Source organism: Rhinatrema bivittatum, chromosome 6 (genome assembly GCF_901001135.1).
Source record: "Rhinatrema bivittatum chromosome 6, aRhiBiv1.1, whole genome shotgun sequence".
Classification (NCBI taxonomy): Eukaryota; Metazoa; Chordata; class Amphibia; order Gymnophiona; family Rhinatrematidae; genus Rhinatrema; species Rhinatrema bivittatum.
In genome coordinates, this window is record NC_042620.1 from 65,250,077 (window position 1) to 65,266,359 (window position 16,283).

The 16,283-nt window shown below is 41.1% G+C and overlaps 1 protein-coding gene across 4 annotated transcripts in view; it reads right to left on the bottom strand.

Annotated features, from left to right (window-relative positions):
* ZEB2 (zinc finger E-box binding homeobox 2) overlaps positions 1–16,283 on the bottom strand; it is a 220,513-nt gene that overhangs the window by 25,971 nt on the left and 178,259 nt on the right. For all 4 annotated transcript variants that reach the window (XR_003857336.1, XM_029605419.1, XM_029605417.1 and 1 more), the window contains exons 8-9: positions 7,546–9,512; positions 4,226–4,406 (exon numbers count right to left, since the gene is read on the bottom strand). Coding sequence is in view for 3 of the 4 variants with exons in the window: in XM_029605419.1 (XP_029461279.1) it covers positions 4,226–4,406; positions 7,546–9,512 (2,148 nt within the window). In the remaining variant the exon portion in view is untranslated. The remainder of the gene's footprint in view (positions 1–4,225; positions 4,407–7,545; positions 9,513–16,283) is intronic.

The following is a 16,283-nucleotide window of genomic DNA, read 5'->3' on the forward strand; positions in this document are numbered from 1 at the left end:
AAACCCTTTGATCTAGCTGGTTAACTCTTTAATTATATGAAAATCAAAGCCACCTAACAGTGATATATAATCTATACTTAATCACAAAATGAACACCCTGTTCGATAACTGTGCAAAAATATTTTTCTATAAATATATTTGCTATATATACTGTATTTCTGTTTTCAAGAATACTAATTTTTGTAATTTTCAAAAATAATTTTTATAGCCTACACGACTATGGTGAAAAATTTTTATTAATAAAAATATCATCCAGTATAAATATTTATAGGACTTGGTTGAATGTTTCATATAATCATGTAGGCATCCCTGCAACATATATGCTTCTTATAATCATTAACCTCTAACCTCCTCCTTATTTGTGAACTTTTTTATGAATAGTTTTATGTACTGTATTTTAAAAAAAAAATGTTTTAAATGTGTTTTAAATATATGACATACAATAAAGTTATTCTTGTTGAAAGACTCCAAAAACGTGATGTTTAAAGAACTCAAAAACGTTTGGTAGTATTTCCCACGGCGTTATGACGCTCTGTTGTTATAATGTGTGTTTTAAATACATCTGTTATAAAAGTCCCGACACGTACATGTTTCAGACGCTATCGTCTTTCTTCAGGGGGATATACTATACAACAAAACATACAAACAGGTGATCTTGAACCACACAGTCTTTCTCAAGCTCACTGTAACTTAACTTAGACGTCTTCATCGCTTCCCTTAGTTACTCTGTTTCAACTGATATGTTGATCTTAAGTTTCTCCCGGTCTTCACAATTCTTCTTTAGATTCCACAGAGGTTGATAAATTATGCAGGTGTCTGAGTCTCAAGTCTCTCCCAATCTGGATGTCAACTGAACCAATATCTGGAGTGTACTCCTTATAACCCACATCTCGACATGAAAATGATACAATCCAACAGTTTATGAAGTCCAAAGAGCCAATAGGAGTCCACCACATAGAGATGTTCTACTCTGCTGGCGATTTTGGCCATGACGGCTCTTTAAATTTTAACCACGCCTCTTTATGTGCGCAGTGATCCAGAGGAACAGACCTAAATAGTAACACTGACTAATATAAGATTCCTACTTAAAATGCAAATACACTAAAAGTGTTACGACTACACAGGGAGCATAAATGATACAGGGCTATAAGCAAATTTTAGCTCTTCATTAATTCCGATCGAGTATTCTTTAAAAGTTTGCCACGCCTCCTTATGTGCGTGATTGTCCGATGCAATGGACCTGGTTGAAGACACAAACATTTGTTAATGTTGTGAATCGGACTCAATGGAGATAGTTGCATAACTTTAGTTGTTAAACTCTCATACACCAGCGGACCTGATGGAAATGGTTTGTGTTAATTTGTACTAAATGTATTATAAATGGAAAGACAGCATAAATATTACAAGACTGTGGACAAATTTAACTCTTCATTCATCCCTGCCGGGTGTGAAGACTTTAAGTTGTAAATCCAAAATAATTCTCGATAATTCAGTTGTGCACTTAAATCCTCTCCTCGTGGAGAGACTTGAGTTTGTTCCAGTACAGTCCATTTTAAATCTGCTATATTGTGTCCTGCTTCCTTCAAATGTTGTACCATAGGAGCCGTCATTTTAGCCATGGTGTACCACGACTTATGTGCTCTAAATCTCTCTTTTAATATATCTGCTTGTATTCCATGTCTGTGGAACAAATACGTCTGATTCTAAAAAACTGGCTTACTGGTAAGCCAATTTTAAAGTTATATGCGTGGTGACTTGGAAATTTCAATAAATTGTTCCTATCGGTGGATTTGTGATGTACTGTAGTGTTGAAGGATCCTTGAAATTTGGTAACTTCTATATCCAAGAAGGTAATCTGATGTGATGATGACTGTGCTGTGAATTTCAAATTACTATCCACTGTATTGATCCATGTAAGAAACCTCTGTACGCTATGATCAGAACCGATCCAAATAAAAAAGATGTCATCTATAAATCTGAGCCAACATCTAATGTCTCCCCACCATTCTGATGTTACTATATGACTCTCTTCAAAATTGGCAACATACAAGTTTTCTACCGCTGGTGCTAAAGGCGATCCCATAGGGATCCCATGTACTTGATGAAAACAGTCTTGTCCAAACCGGAAATAGTTGTTAAATAACACTAAGAGGTAGATTTTAAAAACATACGCGCGTGTACTTTTGTTCGCACACCAGGCGCGAACAAAAGTATGCTGGATTTTATAAGATACGCGCAGCTATGCGCGTATCTTATAAAATCCGGGGTCGGCGCGCACAAGGGGGTGCACATTTTTGCAACTTGCGCATGCCGAGCCCTGCACGCACTGCCCGTTCCCTTCGAGGCCGCTCTGAAATCGGAGCGGCCTCAGAGGGAACTTTTTTCTACCCCCTGCACCTTCCCTTCCCTTCCCCTACCTAACCCACCCCCTGGCCCTATCTAGACCCCCCCACCTTTATCCGAGAAGTTACTACTGCCTCCGGGCAGTAGTAACTTACGCACGCTGGCACGGCAGGCCCCGACACAGGCCGCTGTGTCGGGGCACTCGGCCATGCCCCGGACCGCCCACACGCCCCTGGATACGCCCCAATCCCTAACCGCGTCCCCTGGCCACGCCCTGACCACCCCTTTTTGCAAGCCCCAGGACTTACGCGTGTCCTGGGGCTTGCGCGTGCCGCTGAGCCTATGCAAAATAGGCTCAGCGCACGCAGGGGGGGTTTGGGGTAGGTTTTCGGGGGGTACGCGCGTATCTTACGCGCGTACCCCTTTGAAAATCTACCCCTATGTTCTGTTAGTTACATTAATAACTCAGTTGTAATTCTATGAGGTATGGCCCATCGAGACAAGGTCTGAGAAACAATCTGGAGGGTGCTTTGTTGAGGAATATTAGTATACAATGAGCTAATGTCCATTGTCACCATTATATAATCTGCTTGCTCTATAACCACTGATTGTAACAACGTTAAAAAATGTGCAGTATGTTTCACATATGAACTAACTTGTTGAACATATGGTTGCAGAAATACATCAATGAACACGGCCACCAGTTCCAAGGCTGACCCATTTTGTGAAACTATGGGTCTAATGGGAAGACAATTAAGATCCTTGTGTATCTTAGGAACTGAATATATCATGGGTTTCCTTGGATGGGATACGTTCTCTCTTTTTGTGTCAAACCAACAGCTCTCTGGACTACTTCCTCAACCTTCTCTATGATAGACTGTGTGGGATCACTTTGTATTTGCACATAATATTGTGGCTCTTGTAAATGAACCATAAGGTTATTAATGTATGTGACTTTATCTTGGATCACCACAGCGCCCCCTTTGTCAGCGGGATTAACAACTACCTGAGATGACTGTGACAAATTTCTCAGAGCTTCACGTTGCTTGTGTAATAAATTAAATTGATGTTGAACTGATGTAGCTTCATATGCAATCAGGTCTTGTAAAACCAATTTATGAAAAGTTTGTACATGTGGATCTACTGGTCTAGGCGGTTGCCAGTTAGAACGAGGTTTAACTATGGAAGGATCAACACTAATTTCACCATCATTGGAAAAAAACAGCCTTAAGTTCAATTTATGTATAAATCTTTGAATAGACACTCTACTGTCAAACTTTGAGTGCCTGGTAGTGGGTACATATGACAAGCCCTGATTTAATACCTCAGTACAAGTACACAAAACTATTCATAAAAAAGTTCACAAATAAGGAGGAGGTTGGAGGTTAATGATTATAACATGCAAATATGGTGCAGGGACGCCTAGACGATTATATGAAACCTTCAACCAAGTCCTATAAATATTTATACTGGATGATAATATTTTTATTAATAACAAATTTTCAACACAGTCGTGTAGGCTATAAAAATTATTTTTGAAAATTACAAAAACTAGTATTCTTGAAAACAGAAATACAGTATATATAGCAAATATATTTATAGAGAAAATATTTTTGCACAGTGATCGAACAGGGTGTTCATTTTGTGATTAAGTATATATATATAACTCTTTAATTAGCTAGTTATACCCTTCTGAAAATTGCCCTCCATGTGCCCCATTGGTCCGGTTCTGTTTCACTTCCTCTAATATGTTTTGCATGTTTAGGCTGCAAATTACCTGACAAGATGTTACATTGTTATTTCTTTAATAAATATGTGCAAAACAGAAAACTATAAATTGCATCAAGGAATGAAAATTCACTTGATTTGAAACTCCTCATACCTGTGTGTTCATATTTGTGTCGCAGAAGGGAACTGCTTTTCTGGAATGTCTTGTCACATAAATCACATGCATACATGCCACTTTCTGTCTTCTTGATCTTCTTTCGGGACAGACAGGAGTCAGAATCTGTCATGTCATCTAGACCTGACATGTAATCTGGTGTTCCATCAAGCAATTCTCCCTGCGAAGTAATCAGAGAATTTGTCTAACCTGCTACTATTCAGAAACCTTATACAGTCTCTTAACGTTCCACAATTACTGTTTATGAAGTTGGGTAGTAGTCAGTCTTTTACATATACAGTAATTTGATATCTAATATCTGTTCAAGTCTTTGACAGTGAAGTATCATGCAATGATGTTTTTAAAGAAAGAACCAGTGATAGATTTTGCTTTAATAGAATTAAGGGTCAACAAACAAGTTGTAGGTGACATTTTGATACTGGAGTGGCATAATACATCTGTGACTAGGTTTCAAGACTTATCCATTCTTCAGGTCAGTGAATGACTAGTTAGTTGACCCTTAATTCTACATATTCAAGTGGATTAACATGGCAACCAATAGAAAACCTTTCTTATGTTTTTATTGTTTTTACTAATGCTATAATATGCAATTTATTTTGTTTAGATTAATTTCTGAAAGAGCTTAGCAGAAAAGCTAACAATGTACTAGTCTCTCTTTCAAAACATAACCTTATTCTTTACTACATGTAGAGTCCTTTTAATTGAATTTTATATTTGCGTACAGACATTATTATACAATCCATTTAAATATACATCTTACAACTGAAGGCCTCGGGCTATATTTTTTGTTTAATTTTGAATTTTGAAATATAGAATATTAATAATACTTTTTTTTTTTATCAGTGTTCTATTTATGCTACAACAGCCTTCAGCAGTAAGCAATAATGAATGTAGAACAGTAAATTATTAAATTTGTTATATTTATTTTATCTTGATCCAAAGAGAGTACACACTTGTATGGTAACATGAATTTCCATTTGCTGTCACAGAATTTTGTATTCTTTAGGCTAGGTTTGCATTAATTAATATCAGAAAGATTAAATAAGCTTACATACATTTACAAAGAGGCAGATGTACTGTGAACTGGAATACTAGAACAGCTGTTACAGAGGTACAGTACAATTCATGTTCACATTATATAAAGAAGGATTATGCTCTCTCTAGTGTTAAAGCACACCTGATTTTCACATTTGAAACTATAAAACATTTACCAGTCCATAAACCTGTTAATGCATCACAATAAAACATGAGAAGTGCCTAGGAATATACGGTGGTAGACACATTGCAATCAGCATAGCAAACTTCAAAAAACTGTGGTGAATTACAAATGCACCAGTTAGGCCTGATTCAAATGTTTGCTGTCGGTGCGTATCTCCCACTTATGAAGGAGACGAGCTAGCCAGACTGACTGATTGATTGAGTCTTTTATAGCAAGGGTTTCCTCTATATGTGTGGGAAAGGCATCCATGTAAAATGTTTAAACGAGGTCTTTTATGATTTACTTTTAGAAATACATGCCTTGTTACTTTGTTTTTAATTCTTCAAATAATTTACTTGTTTATAGAAAATTTTGATGTTGAGAATATCTTGATCCAGTTCCCACTTTCTTGTGGCAGCTCAGGAAGAGATTCTGTGGCAAGAGTTAGAAAATTCTGCTGCAAATTTTCTGAAATTCTGCAGCAATTCTGCATCCTTTTGCATATTACATAATATTCATTTTATTTCCCCCTTATAAAAATTAAGTAACTTTCCAAACTTTCTTGTGTGTCTGTGTAATTCATTTATTTTTTTGAATGGGGAAAATAGATCTCAAGTATCAGCACAGGCAAGAGAACTCGGGGATGGGGAGAGGGACCAAGAGGGAGAGGATGAGAGAACTAGGGATGGAAGAGGAGAGGAAGATAGGAATGGAATGGAGAGAAGGCAGAAAGAGGGATGGGAAGAGGTGAGGCAGTGAGAGAGAGATTCTGGAGGAGGGAGGTATTCCTCCCGTTGTTCTAGTTCTGTTCCTCCTCATATCCCATCACATATTTAACATCTTCTCTCACACACTCTCAAAACCTGCATGCCCTCTCTTAATCCCCATTCCCTTCTTTCTCTTTTGCACATACACAGCCATACACACACACACACACACACACACATACACACACACACAGGTATTCTTCTCTCTCTCGCACATACATACTTTGGTTGATACCGTCTCTCATACCTTTCACTCATTCTTTCACTACCCCATCCAAAGTCAATGTTTTGTTTCACTCCCAACCAATCTTCCTCCCATCCCCTAGCTATTTCTATCCATTAATCCCCATCTCATCCCTCATCTTCTCTTAACTACTCTAACCAATGCCATTGTTAACCGCTTCCTCCAGACAATTCCACTCTCATCCTCTAGCCAATCCCCTCTTGACCGCCCCAGCTGATCCCCCTCTTACCCCCCAGCTGATCCTCCTGATCTGTAGATCTGCCTCTCATTCCCCAGTATCTCCTCACTCCCAGCTGATCCCCATCTCATTCCCAGGCTATGTCACCATCATCCTTCCCCGCCATTCTTCCTAACCCCCCCCCCCCCCCCCCCACACACACACACACACACACACAAATCATTTTACCCATCTCTATGTCCTCCACTGCTTTGGTCCTAATTCAGAGTTTTTAACCACAATGAACACTATAATGCCATGTGGTTCAAAGCATCAGTCAGGCCCTCGGTGACAGGTGAGAAGGACACTGCCAGAGGCACTTCTCCTTTCCTCCTCCTGCTAGCTGATCATCAGCAGAGAGAGAGAGAGAGGGAGAATAGGGAAGGATGGCTGATGACATGGCAGGGGTGAAGAAGAAGGAGGAAGAGAAGTGCATCTGCACATCCTCAGTCTCTCCTGTTTCCTACGATTTCCTGGGGGACCAGTAAGTCCATGTCAGGGACAGGACACCAGGAGCCCTGATCTTAACTACCAGCATTCAAAAAAAGACATGTTTAGTGACATTTAAGTACATTTAGTTATATCTAGAATTAACTAAAAATGAATATAAGTACAAATAATACAACTAAGTTAGCAATACAAATAAGTGGCAGCTCTCATTTATTGTTCTTTTCTTTCCTTTTTTTTTTTCAAAAATAAGCAAAGAATATTATGGTTTACACTTTTAGCACTAACATTTTCCTTGAAAACTTAAACTTCAATGCTTTTCAAGACCAATTTTTTTTTAAAATGATCTCTGACTATTTTTGCTGCAGTTAGATTACAAAATATTTAACTCTGCACTTAAACAAATAAATAATTATGACTATTTACCTGAAAACCTTGTTTCCGCTGGTACTTTCTCCTTTGCTGCATATCAAATGTAGCTGCCCCAGTTGGATAAGTATAGGCCATGTGTGGTAGGAAGCTCATGTGATCTAATCCTGGGTATGGTCGCATCCCAGGAATGCTGGTCTGAACTTGGGACATAAAAGCAGCTGGGGGAAATGCGCTTTGTGGTGGAAGTGTTGTATACAAAGGTTTGGCACCAAATGGATTCATACCAAATAGGGGGTTAGTGCTCTTATCAATGTTATTTGAATTAGAAAATTCCTTCTTTATGAAAGTCAAGTTTAGTGGCTCATCTGAATTTTCAGATGATGAGGAAATACTGTTATGGTCTATATTGATGTTATTGGGTTTTGTTTTGTTCTTTATGGCAATAACACTTTTGGGTTCCTTCATTTGTTTTGGTAAAGACAAGTCCAAAGGCTCAGCCTGAAGTTCCTCGGATGAGAAACTGTTTGGAGTGTAAGAACTACTATGGGAGTTTTTAGAAGATGTGGAAGAAAGATTCAAAGGAGAAGGAGTATTGCTCCTGGAGTGGTCCAATTTATCAATAACTGGTTTAATACTGGTAAAATGAGTATGTTTTGTTAGCCTGAGAGGAGTATCACAATTAGTAATACGGTTATGGAGTTCAGCTATAGATGGTGAAATTGTAGAGTCCACAGGTTTTATTGGTGATCTTACTGATAAAGAGTCTTTAGTGGGAGTGTTGTTGGTGGCAACCAGCGCCACCTCAGCACTGGTCCTTTCCAGTGGTGGTGACCTGGAACTTGCATATTGGTAGATTTTTCTTTGCTCAAACCATGCCTTCACAAATTCCTGAGGAAGGCCAACAGCAATGGAAATTTTCAGTAGTTCATCAGAGTTGGGCTCCATATTCATAGCATAATATGCTTTAAGTACAGACATGTGGTCCTTGTATGGGTTAAAGGGGCTAGTCATTCCTTTCTCAGAAAGTACTGATGACAAAAGGAGGGTTTGTTTGTCAGCAAACACTCCAGGTTTGTTGAGAGCCATGTTTTCATTAGGTTGAAGGACTGCCTTGATTTCTTCATTCATCTTGCACAAATAACGTTCATGCTGATGTAAGGGAATGGGACCAGGAAAGCTTTCTTTACAAAACTGGCAAGAAAATGAAGAGGTTATGTTATGGTTCTCTAACATTTTGTCTTCACTTACCAGGTCTATTAAGGTACGCAACTTATCTTTCTTAATATTACTGAGCTGCCTTCTTGAGTCTGTTGTTAAACTCTGAAGGCAAGCTTTGGCTTCATTGACTTTTTCTAATGTATAGTCAATTATACTTTTAGTGGCACCATTATGACTCACTACTGGAAGACCCACTGGTGGAATTCCAGGGGAAGTAACTCCTTGTTCCTCTAGTTGAGATCCTGTTTCATTCATATGATAACCTTTCAGCTTTGAGATTTCTTCAGACTTGCAGTCCATTTTCTGCCTGCAAATGGTGTTGTCCACAATCTGTAGAACCTTTTGTACCTCACTTAAATTACTTGGATATCCAAGAAGTGGTGCTTCCATCCCTACACCTAAGTGCTGCATTGATCCTTGAGCAGAAGTGTGAATTTCTAATGCACTGGTTGCTCCAAGTCCACCATTCATAAAAGGGCTAGGTCCATTAAACCCATGTGAAGAGGCCAGAAGAAGCTTATAGTCATTGAAATCTAGTGGTTCTGTTTTAATTTTCAATAAGCCTGATTGCTCAGACATACCAAGTGGTTTACCATTTTCCAACTTGTGTCTCAGCTGTGTAATGGCTGAGTTAGTGGGAGAGGAAGATACAGAATTAGGAGAAGAACCCGTCTTGATATTGTTTCTCATTCTGCCATTTACAGAGATCAAACCAATACATTTCTTGCTGCTGATGTGTGAACTGTAGGAGCCAGAATGGGAGAAACGTTTCTTGCAGTTTGGGCATTCATATGGTTTTTCACCTAAAATGAGAATAAATGTTCAGTTAGTTACATATTTATCTTTTGTGCTTTCATTCAGCTGAGGTAAAATGATTAAATGATCAATCACAGAGAAATTTCAATTGAAAACTAATTGCTGTCTGTTAACATATATATTCTTTTTTCCTGTGCTTTTTTAACATAGGATAAGTACTTCATCATTTTTTACCCTCAACTAAAGTGGCCCATTAATCATAAAACAACAAGGTCAACATCGTTTTAGGTTTTTTCTTTACCCTCAAAAATAAATTTAATAATGAGGGGATGTAATCTGAAGTTGCAGATTACCATGAAGGAATATAAACATGTTTCATCATAACAGCAGGTAGTAGGTATCAGGTAGATGAAATAACGAAGGGGGCATAAATGTTTGCTCAGTCATATGAAACTTTAGAGTGCCAAAGAAGAGATAATATAAATCTATGGATAGGAAATGGTGGTACAGCTGCCTTATGCTTTGAAGCAAGTCAGGATAACCTTCAAGGAGCAGCTATGGTATAACCTTAACATCAACAAGACTGGAGTGACTGGATATTTAGGACAACAGCACCATTATCTTTGGTGGCTTTGTCAAGTATTATTATAAAACTTGGGAGGGCTTGGTTGTTGAAATAAGTATGGGTCTTGTAATAACCAAAGAGATAGATGAGAAGCCCTGGAATAGATGCCTAGAGGAGGTGGTAGATGCTAGTGGAAGTGGTAATTAAATTTAAACATGCTTGGAACAGGTATAGAGAACACTGGTAGGAACGGGGTAAGAGGTTAGATAAAAGAGGAGCTGGCATTGGTTTAAATATGGAAATATATATGCTTATCTACCAAAGTGAGAGACCAGAGAGAATGAAAACTGGGCAGAGTAGATGGGCAATTGGTTTTTATCTACTTTAATTTACTGTTACTAATTAATATCTCAACAGAAAACAAATGGATTTATGTACTAAAGATTTTCTCCCATGTTGAATTCATGGGAAAATGCTTATTACATATGGCCCAAAAATATGCAAACAGATTTACAAAGTAGCTAAATGTATTCAGATAGATTCATCTATTCTTTAAAACAGTGGTTCCCAACAGGCAGACCATAGGACATATAGACCATCCACCTGCAATAAGATCTGCTGCCCCTTCTCCCTTCAATCCCAGGCACCAATTGGACCATTTTGTCTCGGGCCCTGATCAGATGACTACTACCTTTTATTTCTCTCCCTCTCTATTTCAGCCTCAATCAAGTTACTGCTTCCTCCTTTCCTCTCCAGGCCCCGATCAAGCCAATGCTACCTCCTCCTCCTTTCTTCATAAGAACATAAGAACATGCCATACTGGGTCAGACCAAGGGTCCATCAAGCCCAGCATCCTGTTTCCAACTGTGGCCAATTCAGACTACAAGTACCTGGCAAGTACCCAAAAACTAAGTCTATCCCATGCTACTGATGCCAGTAATAGCAGTGGTTATTTTCTAAGTCAACTTAATTAATAGCAGGAAATGGACTTCTCCTCCATGAACTTATCCAAACCTTTTTTAAACCCAGCTACACTAACTGCACTAATCACATCCCCTGGCAACAAATTCCAGAGTTTAATTGTGCGTTGAGTGAAAAAGAATTTTATAAGATCCTGTTTGGTTCACTGTTGCCTTCTCCAACTTTCCAAACAGGCTTCAGTCCAGCTGTTACTGTCTCCTTTCTAAACTCTGGTCGACAGGGGTGGCTCAAGACAATCTGCTGTCTGAGGCGAGGCATGAGATGCCCCCCCCCCCCCCCCAAATGGCCCGGTACAGGTAAAATCACTGAGGGCCAGGGCACTGGGAAGGCAATGGAGGGTGAAATGACTTGCCCAGGGTCACAAGGAATGGCAATAGGATTTAAACCCTGGCTTTCACTGTTCTAACCACTCAGTTTTTGGGCCTGTTATATTTTTGTTCTCAGTCTTCAGCATGTGCACTAGGGGGTGCCAGAGAAACATTTAATGGGGCGGGGTGGCCTTTGGCTGCCCCACCTCCTGGGTCTAGAATAGGACTCCTCTATTCCCTATTGCCTGCCTCCTACCCTTCTCCAGGACCTGCACCCTGTGGGTATGAGAGGTTGGTGATTGGTCAGAGCCTGTATGTGTGACACACTCTCTCTTAAGGCTGATACAAGGGTATTAGATGTCCTAGACAAACCTTACAGCCTTTCATTCCCTCTTCCCTCCCCTCCCCACATAATTAAAACGTATGCATTCTTTGCCCTTTTAAAATTTATTAACTTCCCCAACCTAAAAAGGCAGATTGAATATGGAAAATAGACATTCAAAGTACAATCTTCTGAAGTAAAAATATCACTTACAATATATATATATTATATAGGCATACACTGCAAAAAAACCACATTTTCAAAAATAATAGTTAATAGACTTAATAAACTATATTTCTCATAGTAATCAAAGTGGGTTACTGGATCCCATATGGTATTAGGCCTATGATAAAGTGCATTGGGTGTGGACTTGGCCCACAGAAAGCCAGGAATAAACTACAATTCCAGTATAGTAAGCTTTCCATATCTTAATTGCCAGCACTCAAACCTATGAAAAAGCCATACTGCAAATATTACATCAGGCCCTAAACACCAATACACCTCCTATTAGGAAAACAGAATAAAGCCAGGTTTTTGTAAATCCCTACAGAGAAACTACATGCTAGCAGAATAACTAAAGCCTCAGTCATACAAGCAGAACACAAATAGATTCTCACCAAATACAGAATAAAGAGATCATAAAATATAAATTGAAGCATGTAAACAAAACTTGAACTGGAAATCACAAGAAGCCAGACTCTGTAAGCAATGCAAACACAATCAAGAAATATAAAACATTAAACATACCAATAAAAATAATGTCAAATCTGCTCATAAATTCAGCCAATTAAAAATATGTATAACAATGTTTAAATATTACCAAAATATAAAATATTTTAAAAAAAAACCCCACCCCAACTCTTAAGATTTAATTAATTACAATCCCCCAAACTCCCAATCCTCCTAAAACTTGCCTAAAGTCCTTGGTGGTCCAGCGGGGGTCCAACGGGGGTCCCGGGAGCGATCTCCCACTCTCGGGCCATCAGCTGCCAGTAAACAAAATGGCGCCGGTGGCCCTTTGCCCTTACCATGTGTCAGGGGCTATCGGTGCCATTGGCCGGCCCCTGTCACATGGTAGGATCAATGGACAGCCAGCGCCATCTTAAAAAATGGCACGGGCCATCCATTGCTCCTACTATGTGACAGGGCTGGCCAATGGCACTGATAGCCCCTGTCACATAGTAAGGGCAAAGGGCCATCGGTGCCATTTTGATTAGTGGCAGCTGATGGCCCGAGAGGGGGAGATTGCTCCCGGGACCCTGCTGGACCACCAGGGACTTTCAGTAAGTCTTGTGGGGATTGCAGTTAATGAAATTTGAAGGGTTGGGGTGGGTTTGGGGGTGTTTTTTTTAATGCGCCCCTTCTCTCCCCCCAAAAAACGATAAGAAAAACCACATGAAATTTTGTAAGTTTTCCTATCGTTTCGGCGACTCCCTGAAATGAGATGAAATAGGAAATATTGTCTATATTTCCTATTTCGTCGCAAACGAATGCATATCCCTAATTTCTATATAAAAATTGCACTAACTGCCAGCACTCAAACAGCAACAACCCTACCTATGAAAGTTAATATTACAAATATTAGGCCTAAAATAGTAATATACCCTTATTAGGAAAACAGAACAAGCCAAGCTGCTATAGATCCCTACAGGGAAACTACACACTAATGGAATAACTTACTTCAGTCACACATGCAAAACACAGATAGATCCTCAAATACAGAATAAAAAGACCATACCGTATAAATAGAAATGTACAGACAAAATTGAACTGGAAACTGCAACAAGCCAAATACTGTATGTACTGCAACAATGTAAAAAACAGAAACATTACCATTCCTCATAAAACAAAATTAGTAAAACCATACTAATAAAATGAATAATTGAAAACAATTAATGAACAGAATAATATTCAATAATTAAAAACTCATATAAAAATCTTCCAAGCAACAATAAAATATTTCAAAACAGACACATCATATAACACCTAACAATTAAAATAGGAATTTTAAAAAATTCCCTGTAATCCATACCTTGGAACTTTTGATTTCCAGATGCCCTGAAATTGACATGGATTAGCAGCAGAGAGAAACTGGGGTAATGGTGCACACACATGCTCCCTCTCATACATATACATGCTCTCTTTCACCCCCCCCCCCGCATACATACATACATGCTCTTTCTCACACTCCCACACACATACATACATGCTCTCTCTCATTTTCTCACACACAAGCACACATGCTGTCACTCTCCCACACACATGCATACATGCTCTCACTGTCCCACACACAAACACACATGCTCTCTCATTCTCCCACACACAAGCAAACATGCTCTCTCTCACTTTCTCACACATAAGCACACATGCTCTCCCTCTCCCACATATATGCTCTCACTATCCCACATATATGCTCTCTCACTATCCCACACACATGCACACATGCTCTCACTGTCCCACTCACTAGCACACATGATCTCTTTCTCCCATACACATGCACACACTTTCTCTCACTATCCCACACACAATACTCACTGTCCCACACACATGCATACATGCTCTCTCTCATTTTCCCACACACAAGCACACATGCTCACTCTCACTCTCCCGCACACATGCTCTCTCTCACTCACTTCCTCCTTGACCTAGCAGGCAGTAGCAAACTCTTTCTCAGCCCCCTTGGCCAAGGGAACAACCTCTGGCCACAGGGCCGCGCCAGCATTGGACTACTTCCGGCACAGGCGCTCCTCCTTCTCCAAAGCAGCACGGCCCTGCCAAAATTGTCGGTGTGGTAAGCGTGTTCTTAGTAAATGGAAAAGCAGCACAGCCCCACCAGAATCAGCAACGTTGCCAGCGGGGTATGCTGCTTTTCCACTTACTAAGGCCACACTTACTACACCGTCACTTTTGACGGGGCAGCACTGCCTTTCTCTTCCATTTCTTCAGCCACCACCGACTTGGGCTCCAGCGGCAGCCCCTCTTCCATTTATTCAATTGTCGCCGGCTTGGGCTCCGGTGGCGGCTCCTCTTCTATTTCTAGGGGTGTGCATTCGTTTGCAACGTATTGGCAATCCGCAACGTATAGGGACATATTCGTTGTATTCGTTGCGTCACGAAATGTATCGTGATTCCCACGAATACAATGAATCTTCACCGAATTATTCAGCTGTTTAAAGGAGCAAATTTAAACAAAACCCCCACCCTCCTGACCCCCCCCCAAGACTTGCCAAAAGACCCTGGTGGTCTAGCGGGGGTCCAGGAGCAATCTCCTGCACTCGGGCCGTTGGGTGCCAGTAATCAAAATGGCGCTGATAGCCTTTGCCCTTACTATGTCACAGGGGCTACCGGTGCCATTGGTCAGCCCCTGTCACATGGTAGGAGCACAAGATGGCACCAGCCATCCATTGCTCCTATCATGTGACAGGGGCCAACCCAATGGCACTGGTAGCCCCTGTGACATAGTAAGGTCAAAGGCTATCGGTGCCATTTTGAATACCGGCAGCCGACGGCATGAGTGCAGTAGATGGCTCCTGGACCCCCGCTGGACCACCAGGGACTTTTGGCAAGTCTTGGGGGGGTCAGGAGGGTGGGGGTTTGTAATTAAATTTTAGCCTGGAAACGAATAAGAATGGAACGCATGAACTGATCGGGGGGTCCCCTTGCCGAATGCAATGTATCTGCCCCCCCTCCCCCGACAAATACAAATACCGAATGTAACGTATGCGGTGCCTCTGCACATCCCTATCTATTTCTTTAGCTGCCACCAGCTTTGGCTCTGGCGGCGGCTCGCAGCACCTTTTTCATTTTTCAGCCACTGCTGGCCAGGATGGCTTCTGCCACGGCCTTGCAGGACTCTCTTCTGGCCCTCATAGCTGTTTTCCGTCCGTGGCAGGATGGCTCTGCTATGGCCCCATAGGTTTCTCTTCAGGCCGCAGCACCAGCAGCCCCTCTTATTCTCTTTCACCAGGAAGTAAAAAAAAAAAAAAGGACTAATAAAGTCAGGGTGAGGCGGCTGTGGCAGGAAGGTTTCAGGGGCAATTTTGCCACCTCAAAATCTTGCCATGTGAAATAGCTGCCTCATTTTAGAACTGCCCCTGCTGCCCCCACCCCTCTCACCTCCCTCCCCCCTCTCTCACCCCCGTCTTGCCCTTTGCCCCGTCCTCTCTCACACCCCAGCCCCCTCTCACACATACACTGTCTCACACACACACACACACACACACATACATACACTCTTATACACACCCACAAGATCTCTCACAGACACTGACACACTTTCAGGCTCTAAGACTCTCTCTTTTCTCCCACCCCCACACACACAAGAGCTTACTCCCCCGGATTCTCTCATACACACCCACGCTCTCACTGGCTCCCTCACATACACACACCCAGGCAAGCTCCCATTCATTTTCACACCATTCCCCCCCCCCCCCCCCAAGCATGGACACATTCATTCTCACACACACACACAGACCCCAGGCAAGCACCCATTCTCACACAGACAGACCCAGGAAGGCATCCATTCATTCACCCACCCACACCCAAGCAGTTACACATATACACCCACACATTGGCTTTCACCCCCCGCCCCCCCCCCCCCCCCCCCCGACACATGCAGGCCCGATCCACTCAGTGGCAACCC